The 20,485-nt window shown below is 41.3% G+C and overlaps 2 protein-coding genes across 2 annotated transcripts; both read left to right on the forward strand.

Annotated features, from left to right (window-relative positions):
- Positions 1-695: 695 nt before the first annotated feature.
- memo1 (mediator of cell motility 1) lies at positions 696-12,471 on the forward strand. Its single transcript, XM_080848452.1, has 9 exons — positions 696-1,024; positions 3,510-3,591; positions 6,076-6,144; positions 6,567-6,679; positions 7,321-7,432; positions 8,305-8,447; positions 9,212-9,288; positions 9,670-9,774; positions 10,045-12,471. The coding sequence occupies exons 1-9, from the start codon at positions 964-966 to the stop codon at positions 10,174-10,176; spliced, it is 894 nt and encodes a 297-aa protein (XP_080704578.1). The 5' UTR covers positions 696-963; the 3' UTR covers positions 10,177-12,471.
- A 3,874-nt stretch (positions 12,472-16,345) lies between these two features.
- On the forward strand, positions 16,346-19,197 carry LOC308373105 (3-oxo-5-alpha-steroid 4-dehydrogenase 2-like; the record flags this gene model as incomplete). Its single annotated transcript, XM_080848517.1, has 5 exons — positions 16,346-16,623; positions 18,174-18,337; positions 18,539-18,640; positions 18,718-18,868; positions 19,131-19,197. 5 exons carry the CDS (start codon positions 16,346-16,348, stop codon positions 19,195-19,197), a joined length of 762 nt encoding a protein of 253 aa, XP_080704643.1.
- Positions 19,198-20,485: the final 1,288 nt, after the last annotated feature.

The raw sequence follows: 20,485 nt of genomic DNA on the forward strand, positions 1-20,485 counted from the left end.
TAAACTATCTGTTCCAGTGACAGTTAGAAGTGTTGAATATTTTTTCGTTTGGACTGTTTACTGCTGACTGTGTCCTAACTCATGAGAAAGTAGTTGGGTTGTCATTTTTAATAAAATCATATGGTTACTCTGTTAGGATGTTATGTTAGTAATGTTAGGAAGTAAGATCACTAACGCAAGAAATACCACTCATAAATTATTTTGAAAGCTAGAACATGGAAGACCAAGCACTTTCCTCATGATGTTTTGTAACTTCCCAATAGGGCAAAAGGGTTATCTGTGTCTACCACAAACTAATCTGTAAAGGATGGCTGAATGTCCGTCAATCATGAAGTCCAAATGACTGAATGAACGTATTCTGTCTATGATGGGGTCTACCCTTCCCTTCAGACCATAGTGACAAGGTTGACAATCCAGCCTTTTCATTCGTAGATCAAGCAGCTTCAAGCAATCCAATGTAAATCACACCCACAATTATTTTTCCGCAAATCGCTTGTCTATAATGCTGTGAAGTGACCAATCCCCTTTCTCTTACGTAATCTCTTGAACGATTTATACACGCCTCTTACCTGTCGAAACAAAGTGACCAATCGGAGTAAGTTATGGGGAAAAAACAACCAATGGGGCATCTCCAAATCCTGAAGCACGGCAGCCGAGTTATGCCAAACTGTACTAGAGTACAAATTTGGCAGCACTCGGATGAACTGGTTCAAGCTTTTGTTCTTCCAAAACTGACTGTCAACCGTGCGGCTTGCTACATTTTGAAGAATTGTCTGGGCCCTTTTACAGAAGTGTTGTCTTAAACACTTTATAATTTACTGGTTTAATCCACGTTAACCATCTTCGGCCGACAGCTCCTCTTGTCGTTCACTACCGATTTTGTCGTTGTTGTCCTTATTTTTCCCCACTTTTTTCCTTTGAAAACGGTTATAGCTGACCAAGATAGGAGGCTCGAGTGCTAAGATGTCGAACCGAATGGTGTGCAGAGAAGCAAGTCATGCCGGCAGCTGGTACACGGCCTCAGGTAGAACCGGAGACAAAGGGTGTATAAATGTTTTCTCGGCCGAGGTCCGGTGAAGTTGCTAACAACGGGTGGGGGTAGTGATCAGCTGTGCATGTTTAAATGCCTCAAGAGATTTCCACAAAGGAGATCGTGCTATTCTACTACCAAACCATTGCAGTTGTTGTCAGCTGGGTTGGCAATCGATTTTTATATCACTTATTTATTTCTAGTGGTTCAGTGGCAAACAGACTCGATGTCCCATTTTATTTTACTTGAAAGTGCAAGCTAACTCCAATAGCACACCCCTGTGACCGACCAATTGCACCGGAAGCTAGTCACAAAGCTAATGTTAGTTGAACAGAAGACTTGGCAATCAGTCGGCACTAGCTAGATATCAGTTAACACTACATTTAAACTAACGTTAATTCATTGTAAACCAGTTGTGACCACTTCAACCGTGCTAGGTGTCACTGCTATAACGTTTACGCCTGTGGCAGAATGTATATCCTCTGCCGTTGACTTTTTATGCTGCAACCGTAAAGGTTAACTAGAAGTAAACTATTTATGCTAGCTAGCTAGCTCTTGATTTTGTCTCGGGAGCAGACTTGGTAAAAAGGTCTGAACAAGTTGTCAACTATATCATGTTCAACAACCATCTAAGTTTTCTTAACCTGATTAAGGCCATATTAGTTTACTCATCATTTGCTGTATTGGATGGTTAATGCAAGTCCAAGCTAGCCGAACTGAAACCATCAAAGTTAGCATGTGCAGTAAGCAAGCCACAAAAGCATATTGTGGTGATATTAAAGTGCATAATGAAACATTGACCTATGTTGGGGGGGGGGGGGGGGGGGGTCTTATAGGGGCTGATATCAGATGAATGTGTGGGAATAGAGTATGGGAAAGTTGCTAGCCTGCTAAGTAATGAGGCTAGCTGGTCAAAATATCTGTCGGTGTTTCACGGAATAACAAACAACATCGCACTGGCCATTATTGTCCGCACAGCTAGCCAGGGTTTTGCTTTCCAAGTTGGCTAACGCTAGCTTGTTAGCCTTTGGGGCTCTCCGCGTTATTTAAATGCTAAAAATGTAAGATGAGGGGGGAGAAAGAAAATACCGTTAGCCGCACCGTTTAGCTGGTCCACTGTGTGATCTGGCTTACTCAGCACTTTTTATTGGGGTGCCTTTGTTGAAAACGAGAAAATCCTAACGTAGTCAAGCACAATGAATGTATAGCCTACTTACTGTAAGGCTTTTGTCAGTTTGCCAAGTGAACTGTGAATATGACTAGTGCAGCATCTTTTTGGAATGACGACAGGTCTGGCAATACCTAGTCAGCTAATAAAAGAATAGACCCATGTCTTTACGTTGGTAAACCAATTCAATTGTATTTTCAGATCAACTGCTGTGTCGGCCAGTTTGGTAGCAAGCTAGCTGAGTGTAAACACCCATAGGCAGCCATATCGTTACCCTAGTTAGTGTCTTTGTCCAAGAAGGCCGATTCATTCCAACAACACCAGTGGGTATTGATGCACAGACTGAATTGATTATAAATGTTATTGCTGCTTTTTAAATCCTTTAATCCGTTCTTAAACTGACTGAGAAGACTTGTTGTCTTTTGCACCACAATATGGTAAACAAAAGAATGGGCATGGCTACTAGTATAAGGTGTCATGTTGCACCTAAACGAAACAAAAACACGTTTGCGTTCCAATGCCGTTTAAACTCGAAAGCTCTGGTTGGTAAACGACACAAGAGTTGCCTGAGTGTAAAGCAGTACTGTGCAATTATAAGTAAAAACTGTCAGACTTTGTGCCAAATTTAAGGATTACAGTATTTTTCACTACTAGTGCAAAGAGGTTCTGTAGAACAACAATGGATGGAGTGTGTTGTCCTCCATCACTAGACTTGCAACAATATCTCTACATCTGTTCTGTTAAGCTTTCATTGAGGGCATTATGTCTCCCATTCGTTATGCTTGTGCATTAATATAAATTTAAAGGCAGTCAGACACAATGACGACAGTAACAAAATGGAGGTCATGCTGGCTTTACAACATGTCGTCTCTCCTCAAATGCCAAATGGCTATTGACCCCTTCTCAAAGGTCAGCAAGTGGGTCAATCTAAGAACGGGTTAGGTTGCATCAACTGTCTCAATGGGTGGTTGAAGAACCTTTTGTAGAGGATGAACCTGTTTTGTTTCTCCTTGAACCACCAGAGAATGCCACTGAGGGCTGTCAGAGATATGTGGTTTGGTGCAGTTCCCTGAACAATCTAATAATATGGATTTGGTTAGTCACATTGTGTGTGATCAGAGGCTTACAGTGCTCTCTCAGGTCATCCAGCAGTGCCACATTAGCTGTGCTTTTCAATTAATGTTTTTTTTTTTGTCAGTGCTGCTGTCACCATTAAAAGGACAAATTAGATGCAGCAGCTCAGAGAAACTGTGATGTATTGATCAGTTTTAATCACACCCTCTTCTCTTCTTCCTCCCCTTTTCTCTGAAGGATCCCAGCTGAACGCGCAACTAGAGGGCTGGTTATCTCAAGCACAATGCACAGATAAGCCTGCTAGAGCCATCATTGCACCGTAAGCATTGTGAAAATGTCAAGCCAACAGCTTTTCTGCTGCAGAAAATATCATCCAGCAAGTTTTTTTTTCTTTTTCTATTTGATGCAGCACTAGTAAGGCTATTCATCTTATCTAACTCTTCCTGTCACCTCCTTTGTCCATGCTATTGATTCGAAGCACCTTATTCTGATGTATATTGAGTCATTCCAAGCCAAATCGCCTAAATTCAAAAAGGTTTTCCACATGACCCTCTGTTTTTACTCAAAAATTCTTCCACTGACAAAAATTCAGTATCTACATGTCGTTTTTTTTTTTAAATAACATGTCATTTAAAAGACTTTGGAGCTGTGGGTCTTAAGTGATACTAGAAATAAGATGTCCTAAATCTTGTGTGAAATCTTGCCTGGGATGCGGAAGTCATGCATACAGTACATGTATGCCCTTTTTGTATCCATATTTTAACTGTGTGGCTTGATGACTTCTTTGAGTATTATTTATATTTTCAATCACATTATATTGAGATCAGGACAAACCTTGAGATTTCAAAGGGCCTCATCAGTGGAAAAAATATCTCAAAAAGAGAGAGAAAAAAAAACAATACGACCTGTGTGATGCATATACTTAATTAAGCATAGACACTTTATAGATATATTGTGATTTGGACGTGGTGAAGGTCTAGAAAAATAGCACATGTATTGTAAGCTTCATATGACAGTGTTGGCAGTTATGGAAGTTTGTACCATTTTGACATAAAAAACGCTGATCCATAGTTAAGCTATATAGAACGTTGTAAATTTGTTTCTCAATGACTCCAAATAATATGCTCATATTTAAGACCACTACTTTAGGGTCAGAAAAAGTAAACTGCATTTTTATAGCTCTTAGCACCATTCACCAATGCATTTTAAGTTTAAAAAGTATTCAGGAGCAGTTCTTATATCCATCCATCCATAGCCATGGCCACACTGCCAAATCACACGCTGATGAATAAAGGGTTTTTGTGGTATAAATCATGTTGTACCAGTTGATATCAACTTACGCACATGATGACTTCACAACATATGCATTTTTAGGTTAAAAATACAATAGATACATGTTAATAATATCAGAATTTCATAATCCCATTTATTAAAAAAAACACCACCATCGACTGAACGTAATATTCATCAAAAATTGACTACAGAACCATGTTCCGCGTTTCAGAAATGGACAATTTGACACATCTACATCATGCTATGTGTCGTGTTATTTTTACCATCTGCAGCGTTTTCAGACTTTCACCATAACTTCAAATAGCAATATATCTTGATATTAAAGTGATGAACTGAAATATCAACGTTTGTTCTGATCTCATCTGGTCATCTAGCCACAAAGATGGAATATGTATGTAATAAAGGCATACATGTAAATTAACTATAATCTAAATCTCAGCATGTTAGGTGATTTTTGGTTAGATTTGAGTCATTTTATTTCATGTCTGATTTTTTACCTGCACCACTGGACCAAATTCCAATATATTTGTAATGTCTTTTTGCTGTTTGAAAATAATGCCGGTAGTGTTGTCACGATCACAATACCAAAATTGTATCAGATGTATCAAAATGTAGGAATCGGTTAGGCTATGACATTGTATATATATAAAGAATTCCAAATGTCCTTATACAGTATATATGACATATTAAATGGGCATTGGCTAAATCTATCTATAAAATCACGTTTGTACCTTCTCTAAATAGGGATGCATGTGTAGGTTAATTTATTTTTGTTGTGGGTACAGGGATGCTGTGATGACTTGTTGCTAGCTTTGGACATGATGGGACAGTCTGCAGTGCAGTTAGACGTCAGTCTCTCTCACCATTATTTGCGTACCACATTGTGAGCCCCTTTCACATACGAAATCTGTAAAGGTATCGGGGGGGAAACCAACACGGAATATAGCTGCAAGCGCTGCCTAGGGGGGACAAGCAGACTTGCCATGGAAACTTGATGTCATTATGTCAAGGACATGGCTGTCTGCACTCGCAGCAAGTTACATGTTAAGTGACCAAAGATTGGCGAAGATATGAGCGCCCTTTTTTTTGGCGGATGTGCTTACTATTTTAATTGGCGGTGACGGACAACCGAAAATCAAAAATCCAAATGGTCACTTTTGTGATGCTTGATGTGAAGATAACCTTGGTAAATTTGGAATAGCAAATATATTGGACACAATTTGTTGCACAATTTGAAAAAAACCGTTCTCATAGAATCCCCCCTCCCCCTTGTCCCTCTGGAAGATGGGAATCTTGTGCGTCACATTAATTCTGGAATCGTAGCAGAAGCTTGTTGTTAATGTTGCTAGGTCACCAGTGGATACATTTACGATTCAACTTAATAGTTTTGCTCCCATTTCCCCCACAACAGCACAACAGTGATGCACAAATGGCATGAAAAACTGAGGGGAATCATGTGTGGACCTCCTTGGTGATGTGGCATGGAATGACCCTTTTGTGTGTGTTGCAGACATGCTGGATATACCTACTGTGGCGCGTGTGCAGCCCATGCCTACAAACAGGTGGACCCCTCGATCACGTGAGTGCTTTTCTCTGTTTCCCTGAACTATCCCTCAGTAAGTGTGGGCCTGACTTGAAGAAGTTAGCAAAGATAAACACTATCAGAGTTGACTTGAGCTGAGAACGCAAAATATTGTGGTTTGCTGTAAACTGTGAGGCTCCCCACCCCACAGATTCTGGGAAAGTCATGGTGGAACCAGCTCCGTTGGGTTGATAAGGAGCTTTGACATAAAGTGAACATAAACTGTAGAGAGAGACTACCATTACCAAGATCCCATACAAGGACCGCTTTCCTTTGTCACAAAAAAACACTAAATGATATTGACATTCTTTCAGACCAGACAGGTTCCCGATTCTCTATATTGATTGACTTAGTTGACATCAATGTTGAATCTGCCTTAATCGAGTCCCACTCTCTGCTGTGACCATCTGTGTCTGCAGCCGGAGGGTGTTCATCCTGGGACCCTCGCACCACGTGCCGTTGTCCCGCTGCGCCCTCTCGTCTGCTGAAGTCTACAAAACTCCGCTGTACGACCTCAAGATCGACCAGAAGGGTAATTCATCACTTCCATCCAGCTAGAACTCCTCTTGCATTGAGTAAAAGTGCATCTCGACAGACTACGGTATAAATCTATACAGAGTCTGCAAAAACACAACATTTACAAACAATTCCTTAACAGACAAGAGTCTATTTAGCGTTTTCAAGATTGATTGAACTGCACCAGAAAAAGGTTGTGTTTTTGTATCTGAAGTATTTGTAGCTCAAATACTAGTAACATCTGAGGGTTAGGGAGGTGCTATCTGATCTTTGTCCAACATGGCAAGAAACTTTTATCGTTCAGGAAAGCGATACACTTTCTATGTTGTGTGAAAACACTGGCCTTGTGGTCAGCTTTTGGCCTTGGTATCACACGTTCACATCTGCAGACTTGGCTGGAAAACAAATCGCCTCAGTGTTTGTTTTGTCAGATGTTGTTGTCTTAATCGGAACCCTCATCTCACAGCAGTTATGTACTCTAACCTCAAAAACAACTCCCAGGAAGCCAGCGCTCCAGCACGGGTTTGTGTTGCTTCAGGCGCTGCCAAGAATTCCACCGAGAGACCTACGTTCACAGTTTAGCGTATTTGCATAACTAGAGTCGTAGTGCCGTGGGCTCTTGTGTTTTACCTCCTTTGACGGCCTGTATCTGTGTAGTTTATGCCGACCTCTGGAAAACGGGGATGTTCGAGCGGATGAGCCTGCAGACGGACGAAGATGAGCACAGCATTGAGATGCACCTGCCTTACACTGCTAAAGCCATGGAGAGGTAGGGCTAAAGGGTGTTTATCACACTCTACCTCACCACCTCCACAAAGCTGAAGGGGCTCTCAGCACCCAGTGCTGTGTCTCAGTGCTACTGCCTGGCCAGACCAGTTCTCCAGAAAGTATTTCTCAGTTCATTTTGTGAAATTATTGCTGTAGGTGCTCATTTACATGCTTATCCTGTTATGTGATGTCATTCAAGTGATTTAAAACCTTCTGGAATATGAGAGCAATTCTAGGAGATTCCCCTAGTGATTATTGGGACTGGGAATACACGTTATGCTTTATACCATCCCCACTTTATGTCCATCAGTACAATCCTCTTAATATGGACTTAAGAATTACAATTTAACTTCTAAGTTGGTGCATATTCCTACAAGATGTATGTAGAATGAAGGTTAGCAACGTGAAGTAATATGTACTTTCGTAAGAAGTCCATTGTTATGCAAATCCAATGTGGCACTGTGAGATTTCTTTATTGGTTTGTCCAGCTCTTCAGACTGCAGCGCTGGGCTCCGTCCTGCCCTCATCTGTATGCAAAGCTGGCGGCTAGGACATTATTGAGCCCCAGCGCTCCCCTCCTCTCACTAATTCATCTCCTCCAGCTCCTGCCATTAGGCTGGCTAGATCTGTTTACAGTGCTTAGACGAACGCTTAATTAGTTCTCAGAGATGGATGCCCAGTGATTAATGGATCCAGCTATTAATGTAGGAACCGACAGCCACTTCACCTACCCCCTCACCACCTTCTCCATACACTGCTTACACACATACACCCACATACTCAAACTAGAACTCAGAAGTGTTGGCTCAGCACCTCAGGGTGAACTTTTCTTCTCCCCCTCTCCAATTTCTCTCCTCCCCCGGGCGGCTGCAGCCATAAAGACGAGTTCAGCATCGTGCCCGTGCTGGTGGGCGCCCTGAGCGAGAGCAAAGAGCAGGAGTACGGGAAGCTGCTCAGCAAGTACCTGGCCGACCCCAGCAACCTGTTCATCATCTCATCAGACTTCTGCCACTGGGGTAGGCTCTCCCTCTTTCTCTCTCCCTCTCTCTCTCTCTCTCTCTCTCTCTCTCTTTCTCTTTCTCTCTCTCTCTTTTTCTCTCTCTCTCTCTCTCTCTCTCTCTCTCTCTCTCTCTCTCTCTCTCTCTGGCATGTTAAGTGTTATGTTTTTTTCTTTGGGGACAGTGTTCACCAAACAGGGCTTCATCCTTGGGTTCACGTACAATAGGATGGAAAGGTCAAAATGTCAACTGATAAACTTTACAATTGGCCAAGCTAAGCTTGCAGTGTACATGAGCAGGAAGAACATGGTCCGACAGAAACCAGGGGATGTTATTCCTGTTTTCAAGAATTTAATGAAGTCCAGGATTTAGATTTTCATTTTTATAAGTTGATGAGTGCAATTGAGGTCTTTGAGGATCTGTGGTGTTATCAGGGTGCTCTGTGTTCTGTGCTCAATGATGAGCTATTATTTGCACCGGTGTTGGAATAATTTAGCCTTGTGTTCACTTTGGGGGATATGATGTACATTTTATGAGAGGGGCCTGATTGGGGTACCCAATAAAGTTTTTTATAAAATCAAAAATAAATCTCTCCTTTCTTTCTTTCTTTCTTTCTTTCTTTCTTTTTTTCTTTCTCTCTGTCTCTCTCTTTCTTTCTGTTTTTTTCTTTCTCTCTGTCTCTCATCACATCACATGTCATTTATGTGAGCTATATACCTTCATGCCTACCTCAGCGTGTTAATAGTGTCTGTGACATGCTTGTGGGTCTCCTCTGTTTAAAGGTCAACGGTTTCGGTACACATACTACGACGAAAGCCAAGGAGAGATTTACAGATCCATTGAACACCTCGACAAAACGGTGAATAGTTTCCCTCTGTGGTGTTTTTGTTTGTTTTATTAACATTCCAGCTGTGGGGCGCCCCTTGCCGTATAGGTGAGCTACCAAAAGCAATCAAACTGAGCTCTGATGTAAAAATGGCAGGACCCCTCCTGTGGACTGTGTTCTCGGTGCAGGATGTTGCCATGGGAACAGTCTTGAATCATAGCTGGAGAATTTTAATTGCAGCCTCAGAGGTCTCTCTAGGGCCAGATGTGCTCAAACTAAATTATTGGATAAGCAAGTCAAGCAACCCCCCCCCTGTAATGAATCCTGTGTTCAACCATATCTTTTTAATCAAGTTTGCATGAATTGTATGCATACGAATCTGAGTTGTTTTAAAAGTGCTTTATTTTTCCACAGGGAATGGGAATCATAGAAACGTTGGATCCTATGTCTTTTAGCAACTACTTGAAGAAGTACCATAACACTATATGTGGTCGCCATCCTATTGGAGTGCTTTTGCATGTGAGTTTTTTTTTTCCAAAAGCCAACCTCATATCAGCTGACCCATAATGTTTTCAGGCTTAACGGAATTACAGAAAGGGAATATAAGCCCATATTCATTTGCAGAGGAACTGATTGACATCACGGTTCATTTGCCATGCACTGTTTCTGACTTGCTATTGGGGATTGTGTGTGTGTGTGTGTGTGTGTGTGTGTGTGTGTGTGTGTGTGTGTGTTCCTGTTTGTGTGTGTTGCTTGTTTGCGTGCGCCTGTTTGTGCTTGTTTTTCAAGGCTGTGGCTGAACTGAAGAAGAATGGTATGGACATGAACTTCTCTTTCCTGAACTATGCCCAGTCGAGCCAGTGCAGAAACTGGCAGGACAGTTCTGTGAGCTACGCTGCTGGGGCTCTCATCGTTCATTGAGGTCAACCTTCCCAGGGGCCATTGCGGCTCCCAAACCCCCCGTCCCCCCCCATCTTCCCTGTTGTTTCCTCACCGCCCCTGCCCTGACCTGTCTCTGCAGTCAGGTGTGGATATTTCCCTTCCCAGTTCCCCACTTTTTTAGAATGACCTGCAAAGTCAGATGCAGTTTGGGATCCTTTTACTTGCAGAGCTGATGTGTAACGCATTAGAAACTAACTCCTAGCCCCACAGACACAGACACAGACACAGACACAGACACAGACACAGACACAGACACAGACACAGACACAGACACAGACACAGACACAGACACAGACACAGACACAGACACAGACACAGACACAGACACAGACACAGACACAGACACAGACACAGACACAGACACAGACACAGACACAGACACCACTGGGTTGAAATTCCTGCTTGAAGTTGCAGTCTGGGATGGTATTGGATGGCATTTAGTGTTTGTTCCTCAGTTGCAAGGGTTGGGGTTTTGCTGGATGGGTGGTGGAACAAGTTTTGGTACTTGACTTTATTGGTCAAGTCCCTAAATTGACCAGTCAAATGCTGATATGATATAAGAAATAAAAGAAAAAAGAAAAAAAACTCTGCACTCTCTGTAGATTAAGTGCATATGTAATCTTGTGATAAAAAGAATACAAAAAAAATACATATGAAACATGAATATGAAAGTGATCAAGACTTTCACCTAGTCATACTTGATAAGAGACAAAAAAGTGGACTGCTACTAGCTCTATCCATGTTAGCCCTTGAGAGTAGCTGTATAAGTAGCTACTGCCATACGTTTTCAATGTAGGCCTGTTGTTTTTGTTCCTAACAAAGGGCTACGCACTCCCAAGTTCACTAACCTGCAGCTGTATGACAAATATATATATACTATATACAAATATAAATATATATGTGTATATATATATATATAAACCAAAAAAACTCATGTCTATTACAATGTCATCCTTTCCTTTGCATTCATATATTTTTGCTTATTTAGTGTTCATTAAGCTTGTAGTAGGTTTTATTAACACCCTAATTTGTATGTAGATGAGTAGGCAGTGTGGTAGTGGGTTTGAACGCAGGAGATGCCCTGCCCTAGAGTGCGCCCCCTAGTGGTGGTCCTCTGTGCACATGGAACAGCTCCCAGAGGCCCTTGTAGCAATGGGATTTTACAGGTGAGACTCTGCAGTGCACCAGAAAAAAAGAAGAGGGGGGAAAAAAAAACATAGGATCCTAACCCACTGTAATAGTTCTGCTCTGCTGTAGGCTAGCTGTCTGACCCTCCCGTATTGTACTGTTTCCATCCCCTCCCCCTGATGAGCACAATGCAACAAGACGCCCTCTTCCTCACCACATCCCCTCCTGTGACACCTGTCAACTAAATAAAGCCTGTGTCCCTCTCCACAGCTCCACCAAGGGAAGAAAAATAATTGATTTAAGTAAAATCATGTAGAGTCTTGAGTGCTTCAAATTGTTGTGTGGAAACATTGAAGCAGTTCCCACCATGCAGATGTGCCTTGGGTCACTGTTACACGTCCTTATTTTTTAGTTTTTGTCGATGATGTAATGCTCCATGTTTTCCACCCGGTTCTCCTATTCCCTGTTGGTGGGGCAGAGGGAACCGCATGTCACCGCCCCAACCTCCCTCCCCATCTTCGGCAGCGCTGGACCAGCCATTTGTTTTTGAACGCCACCCTTGTTTTCCTCAAGAGGAAGGACCGCATCCATGTCTGCTGTCTGCAAAACTCTGCACAACCCCCCCCCCCCCAGTCTGGAGGATGTTCCCCTTGTTGTGATTGTTTTTCTCTACTTAATGTTTGTTTTCTATTATGTCTATGCTTTACTTCATAGCAAGTAACATTCTTTTTAAGTTTAATACGTTGTCACACATCAATGTCAAGGAGTCAACTGATGCTCCTATTGGGGCTTGATTATAATTTTTATTTTAATCTCAGGTTACATTGATGAAGCATCACCGAATGCTTGCCAGATATGACACAAGGGTCATGCCCAATGTTACAAAGAAAAAAAAAACTGAGTAAAATAAGAGAAAAGTGCCCTGATGTGTTTTCCTTCTTTGTGTCCAATTGGCTGGTCATAATGTCTTTACTGTGGTCTAGCAGGAGGCTGCATGTTTGTATTATCCTGGGTCCTGTCAGGCCTTTCTTGCAGTGATGTGAGATGAATGTCTAGGTCCTTGTTGTAGGAACCTTCTTCATGCCTCAGTGTTTGTTTTCTCATAAGGAAATTTGCCTTCTGCTAGTCAGTTGAAGCGGCCAGCCAACACAGAACTGTGGCAAAGACAAAGTACTGGATTGCAGTGTGATCTTGGAACAGGTTTCAGCTGAATGTACAATCAGATGTCATCTTGTAATTACAGAAAGTGACTCATTAGGAGACTCCTCACATATTTTCATGATCAAGTCCTTAGTGGAACAGTGATAAGAATTTCAGCAAGAGTTTCATATGGTGGTGAATAACATTGGGGCCTTTTGCCACGTAATGGAAGTGCTGCAGCCATTCCAGCAGAAACTCTTACCAGGATTCCTCCTGTCAGAAGAGGGAGATCTCCAGATATTATAGGAACACAGTCTTTGTGTGCAATGTGAACACTGGTGGACAATGATCTCTGTCAGTGATTCAAACACACCATAGTGATGCTGTCATCAGAAAATCCGCTTGCAAAAAAATTATTTCATTTTCTTTTTACCCACATGGTCTATCCGTGTAATGTGTAAGCAGCATAAGCCATGACTGTGTTCATTAGTCCAGAGGTTTGCTCTTGGTTGTAAAACAATTCTCTACACTTAAAATAGCACTTATGTTTAAGTAGGACGTGGTCCTAACCAGTCAATTGAATCAGTGAAAATTACTTGATGTACTTGAATGAATGCTCTGCAAAATAACACATGATATATCACAGAGGGTTTCAAAACGTAATCTGTTCCGTGCCATTTAGATATGAAAGCCTGGAGAGCCCAGTGCAATTATCCCTGAAACTCACATCAAAGCTGTATGCTTAAAGTCCAGTGGGTTTACTCAATTGAAGTTTATGAGAAATAGAAAACACTTCCTTGCAATATAAATATAGCCAACTGTTTGAGCTGCAGTTTATAAAGTCATTTAATTGGATTAAATTACCTCTCATATTCCTTGTTATCATTAGTCTGCTATAAATACATTAAAATTGGAGGCATTTAGACATTTTAATAGATTCCAGATCAGTTTGTGCAGACATTATGAGATCATGATGTAGCACTAAAATGGTTCCTTTGAGGAGACAAATAGAGTGCTGCTCCAATGGCCCACCAGGCTCATATTGCAACTCAGTCACGGGTAGAGATTCCCTGTTCAGATGGCACGGCCTGGCCCCTTCAACCAATGCTGTGAACTGCACCGGATGTCTGTTGTCCCAGTGAAGAAAATATCGGAAGACTGGCCAACTCTACAAATTAAATCTAATCCATGTTGTGTGGACAAGGGCAGTTGGCCTGTTATTGCAGCCCCACTGGAAAATAACAGAATGGGAGAGTCTATGCAGCTGAGATCGAAATGCAAGACAGTGTAAATCTCAAATATCCTCTATTCACATCTAAGGCAAGAAAGGAACTTTCCTGTGCTACCCTGCACCAATAGCTGTTGCTTGTAGTAATTATACAATTACTGTTTCCCATGATCTTTCCTCTTCTTATTGTGTTCTGTTTTATTTCTTTGGTGAACCTGTGTTGTAACAAATTTCCAGAGAGGTTAATATCTGGCAAAGAGTAAATAACTGCGATGATTTCCCCAGCGAGGCAGAGTCTTTCATTTGCTAAGTCCATTACAGCCGACTCAAATTTCCTCATCAAAGACATGTAGAAAAGGGTAATTGTGTGTAGGACATATACAAAAAACTGTAGATGTATGCTTTACCTCAGTTTGACCAGTATGTTGGTGAATGTTTTGCCTAGTTGTATGCCAAACAAGCAATAGTGGTTTGTGTAGAGCAGACCTGGGCAAAGTGCGGCCCCAGGGCCATTTGCGGCCCCTTGGCTGTCCCTGACCGGCCCTCGGAGGTCAATGGTAAATTAGGAATCAAATGTTAAATGATAAAAATGGTTATAACTATTAATGTGTATACTTTTGCATTACAAGCTTGCTCTCGTGTGTGTGTGTGTGTGTGTGCCATGTGTATTGGTCGTCTGGGCACACCTTTAATACTGCAAAAACATGCTCATGTTTTTCATGCTGAATTGAGTTCAGCCTATTGGTTCGGCCCTCCGCAACAGTCCCACTATCTCATGTGGCCCCTTGGGGAAATGAATTGCCCACCCCTGGTGTAGAGCATGCATGCTGTGCTTCAGCCTCACTACACAGCCAACAGTGAGAGAGACCATTTCTGTGTTACTGTCCAATCTGCCTTAGTGAGACCAATCAGTGGGTTACAAAAAAACATCTGTGCTTCACATTCTTCTGAACTGTATTGTTCATCCGTGGTATTCAGGGCATGCATTGACAGCATGCATAGTGTGCAGGACGTGCTAAGCCATCTGTGTATCCAGATTTCACATCAGATTGTTTGGCCATGGTTTCACAATATTTCCCAAGCTGGTTGTCAAAAGGATCACAAATTGCCAAAGATTGGACATCCTGGTATTTGTTTTGGTGAGGGAGAGTTACTGTTCTTTTTGACATCACACTTGTCCACACTTGCTTTTTTGCCCCAAGAAATATTTAATAATATCCCCCTCCTGCTGATACTAATATCTGGGGAATTGCATTCCTGTGTACAACAGTAATTAATTAAGAAAGCATTTGTGCATATTGTTGTTTATGGGTCAGTGCCACCTCCACACCCGGCTAATCCTCTCAGCAAGACAAAAGGACAGTAATCAAAGCTATTGTGCAAAGCTGAGGCAAGCTTATTGCAGACCATTATTTTTGGGTTTGGTCTAGATCAGGACTTGCCATTCATGGCCTCGTGCTATTCCCAAGGCATAACCAGTACCCTTATTCGAACGAGTCAGATACCTTCACTCTTTGTTTGTTTTGAGGTACGAGCTGTTATTGTGTCGCATTTTTGTTCATCATCCATCCTTTTAAATCTGATATGCCGGTCCTGAGTCTTGAAATGCACTCCTCAGCATAAGGAAATGACATCACTGTTTGAAATCAGTGCAATATTGTATTGTGTAATGTCAGTAATTACAGAGATCACAAGTAGCACAGATGGTGAACATCAGAAGACTGTAGAAATATACAGAAATCCACACTGAATTTCTGTTAGGACAAATTTCAGTCAGACATTTCTGCCTCTTTGTGATCACGCTGAGGCCATTAGTCATTCTGTCACGGACTGACTAATGAATCCTGATGATTCATGGGTAATTAAGAGTGAATGGACTGGGTAATATTTGCAGGGAGTCCATGTGTCCACCACAAGCATAATTACTATAGTCCCTGCGGGTGACAACTCAATTAAAAGAGTGGGGCTTAAAAAGGACCCAGAAGAAAAAGATCACATTTTTGGTTGAAATAAAGTAGAAGCAGAGGAAATCAAAAGTGAACGACAGGGATTCAATGCTGAGATTCACACTGAGCCAAATGAAAATCCAAGCAACAATGGAGCAACAACTGCTTTATCTGCATATGTGTATGGGTGTGGGTATATGACCACAAAGTTAGTCCTTGGCTCAACAGATCAAAGGACTTGCGGTTATTAGCTCATGACCCAGGTTTTTACAGAGGCATATTTTAGTGCTTTCAGGAAGTCTGGGAGCACTGGCAGATTGGGATCCTCATTTGATTTCCCAAACATCTCATGTCACCTCTTTTTCACCCTGCGTGTCAGACAGAAAACCAAGCCAAGCAGGCGAGCTTTCTCACATTTCACTTCAGCCATGAGGCAGCGCGGCCACACACACACACACACACACACACACACACACACACACACACACACTCACACCGGCCACAACTCGCCTCTCGCTCCGCCTGGCTGCTGCTACGGAGGAGGAGCCCACCAGACCAGGCCAGCTGTGTGCTCCCCTTACCTGTGACGGGCCAGAACAGTACCCCACCAGACAGGACCAGGACCTGCAGCCGGACCCGGACCTTAACTGAAACCAGAACATCAGCTCCCAATCGACAAACACGTACACACACATTACCCTCCCCCATGGAGTGCCAGGGGGTCGTGCTGCAGTACCTTAGCATCATCCTCATCCTGAGTTCACTGATGAACCTGCTGCGTTTCTGGAAGACCCCTGCATTCTACGGACGTTATCAGGACCCCTCCTCCAGAGGCTGGGTGATGCCAGCCAACACGGCCTGGTTCCTGCAGGAGCTTCCAGCCTTTCTGTGCCCCCTGCTGCTTCTGCTGTTCACCGCACATGAAGCCTCGTCGACGGGCATGTATATGGTCTGTGGGATGTTTGGCCTGCACTACTTCCACAGGTAGGCCAGTGTGTCTGGGAGATGAATTACAAACCCATATGAAACTGACCAAAGAGCAAAGAATCTGAGAAATTGAGTAGAGGCCTTTTTTCAGATCTGTACGCCGTGCGTAATACATGTTAGCCATTTAATGTCGTTTTATATTTTTGAATGAAAATGCATCCTTACAACTCAAAATAAGAGCATAGACATAAATGAATGAGGTACAGGCTTGTTTTTACTCTTTAAAATTTTACTAAATGTTCGAATGTTCTGAATCTGTTCAGTTCACATGTAAGGAAGAAGGAAAAAAAGTTTCATTCATAACTGCATGGGTTTCAGAATCAGAATCAGATTTTATTTGCCAAGTAAGTTAGAACAAACAAGGAATTTGACCTGGTGAACTGACTCTCAATGTGCTTACACATATATTACACATAATATACATTAAAACACAATACAAAACAAACACAATACAATGCAAAAACAAGCAGTGCAATGGTCTATGAAAGTTTGAGAAAGTATATACAGGAGCTGTGAATTGTTACAATAGTGCAAAGGAGAAAGTGGAGAGTGCAAGAAGTGCAGGGCTATAGGGCTTTAAAGAGTCCCAAAGCTCCACAAGAGGTGCATTGGAGGAGGGTTGTATGGGATTGAAGGCAGTCTGCTCAGAATTTCAAATGCATTAGAAATGGCATTATTTTACCTCAGTAGAATACAAACCCAGTGTGATAATGCTTTTGAAATATAGTGCTGTCCACTTCCACCTCCATCCCCTTGTTATAGGCATCCTTAAGATAATAGACATCAGTTATGCTAATTTTGTTGAGCAGATAATATTGGCATAGTATACAATGAAACATACCACTACTACAAAGACATTTTTTTTGTTTGCAATGTTATTGCATTTTTTTTTTTTTGTCATTTAAGTTTTTTATTTGTTTCCAAGATGCAATTCCATATATACATAGAGTTTACTCATATATGTTACAAAACATCTCACATTTTAAGAGGAAACACACAAAGAAATAATAAAAAAAGAATAATTAAATTAAAATAAAATAAAATAAAAACACACACAAACAAACATAAAACAAAACCTTCAAGGCAGCCCGAATGAAACCCCGCAGCACCCCATACCCCTCACATTTTACATACAAATATGCAATAAGTGTAAAACATATACAACCCTTCTCTAAATATGAATTAAAGTCCTGCATCCCTTCTAAGAGTTTGCAACAATACTGGAGAAAAAATATATCCATGCTTGGCTAGTTTTGCTTGAAATATTCTGCTATGTTATTGCATTTGTAAAGTTTTTGCATAGTATTGTCTGTGTGGAACATTGCAGTAACCGTAGTAGTAGCAGTAGTTGCACCAAGTTTACAGACAAACCATTCCTGAGGCAGACTTGGCACAGCTCTCATCTCCACACCAAACCCAAGTTACGCCACTTCCACATTTATGTCCTCAGAATTGTTTTCAATGGTCCAATTCTTGCAAGCGGACCCACCACTTGTGTACATTATCACGCTGCCATCTGTATATCATGATGTGTTTTGTACCTCCAGGACGTTTATCTACGCACCACTGACCCGTGGACAGCCATTTCCTGTTGATATCATGCTGTATGCATCAGCCTTCTGTGTCACCAACGGCCTCATGCAGGGACACTACTTCTTACACTGTGCCACCTATGAAACAACATGGCTGACAGTTATACAGCTTGTGATTGGTGAATCCCTCTTTAGTTACTTTGAAGTTATTCAGAGAGAAACATTTGAACGCTTAGAGAGAGAGAGACAGAGAGAGATTTAAAATATATATTTATAGCTGGTTAAATAACAAAAAATGATATTCATGAGATAGGAATTAGATGATTCCTTTTTTTTATAAGAGATGTTAGAGACTTCTACAATCAATGTTTATTTTTTAGGATCAATACTGTTTTACCTGGGAATGGCGATCAATATCCACAGTGACAGCATTCTTCGCAATCTCAGAAAACCTGGGGAGAAGACCTACAAGATTCCCAGAGGTAACAGTAGTAGTTTAGCCAAAAACCTTCTTCTCATATAATCTCTCAGATGACCTCTCGTGTTCTTCTCACTGCAGGAGGCTTGTTTGAGTATGTGTCATGCGCAAACTATTTTGGGGAGATTCTGGAGTGGTTGGGTTACACCATAGCAGCCTGCTCCTTACCCTCCTTCTCCTTCTCTTTCTTCTCCTGGTGTTTCATAATCCCCAGAGCCCGCAACCATCACAGGTACCAGCAGGAATATAAATAGCATTCAGACCTAATTTCACTCAGACTTTGTAGCCAAGATCGTATCCACTGTCTCTATATGTCTGTTACTGTGGGTTATGTATATTTAAATGGATTTGATGCGTCACCTCTGTATTTACTTCCTTGTGATCCAACCATCTATGGTACTTTACTCTCAAGCAATCCAAAGTCTTTATAAAGCATAGTTAAGTTTTGACTAATCCTATAATCTGTACTCTAATATACTGTTCATCTTCTCCAGGTTTTACCTTGAGAATTTTGAAGATTACCCTAAATCCCGAAGATGCATCATTCCCTTTATCTGTTAAAGACTCCACTGAACTGTAACATCTGGCGAATGGAACTTCCTGGTGTTGCAGAAGAATCATGCCCAGTGCATATTCTAAATAGCTAAATCTGTTAAAATAACTGCTTCATTTTATATTAAAATATATCCAAAATATTGGTTGTAGATCCATTATGTGTGTTGTCCTTTAATTTAAAGACAGTGTGTATTATCAATTAATTAAAGTGGGAAATGTAAAACATTTTATTTGCATTATATATTTACAGGTGTGTTCTGTCCTCCTGTCCTGACTACTTGCAGAGCCCATTCTGTGTATGACACTTTAATGAGGAAATGTATCCCAGGCCATGTATTTTCAACTGTCAGTGCATCTTTTATATTGAGGGAACAATTTCAAAGCCATCTGTGCTTCCACTTTGATACTTTGAGTTCACAAAGTTTGCACAAAAAGACAAGATAGTGGAGAACCTGGGCCTGATGATCTGTGCAACATGTTTGTTAAAGACACGGCAAAGGGATGTACATTGCTTCGTTTACTCACTTACATGAATGCATAAGAAACAGTCCTTACCTCCACCCCATACAGACACAGATGATTTTAAAATCTGATACCTCTCTTCTAATCTCGGTGCAAATGGAGAAATATTTTCTACGATTTGCCACAAAGATTGTTACATTTGGTCATATCTCCTAAAGTTCCATCTAGCTTTCTCAACTAAATGATAAGCTATGGCCAATCAAAATTCAGCAGCTAATACATGCTTGTGTGAATAGTCAATATTAATGACATGATTTAGGCTCACTAATAAGACATATAGAAGCTATTTACCCTTTTTACTCTATTTAGCTTCTAACATACATTCCCCATTCAAATGTTCCATAAAATGCCACTTCAACAGCTGACACCATGTTTTCACCTGTTCCTCTGCCATGGTTTGGTCTTCAAAATTCATTCTGACTTTAAATCCTTATGGAACCTTTACAAAATAATTGAATCTTTCACTACTTGGGGAATTGCTGCTTACGGCTATTTTTTTATTTAGGATAAAATATACCCGTCCTGCATGTGCAGCTGGTCATATAGTGTTACTGCTTCATAGACTTACAGTGCACAGCCGACACACTCACAAAATATAGTTCCTTATATTTCACACTTAGTGCTGTTTCAGAAAATAACCTTGGTTTATTGATTACAAAAATTACTTTAAAACTACTGTTCACTGCATCTTCACAGAACGATGAAATATGTCTAAATCATTACATCTTAAGGTCAAAGTGTTTTTCAATTCTTGGGACTAAAGGCCATATTT

This window comes from Sprattus sprattus, assembly GCF_963457725.1.
Source record: "Sprattus sprattus genome assembly, chromosome: 12".
Classification (NCBI taxonomy): domain Eukaryota; kingdom Metazoa; phylum Chordata; class Actinopteri; order Clupeiformes; family Clupeidae; genus Sprattus; species Sprattus sprattus.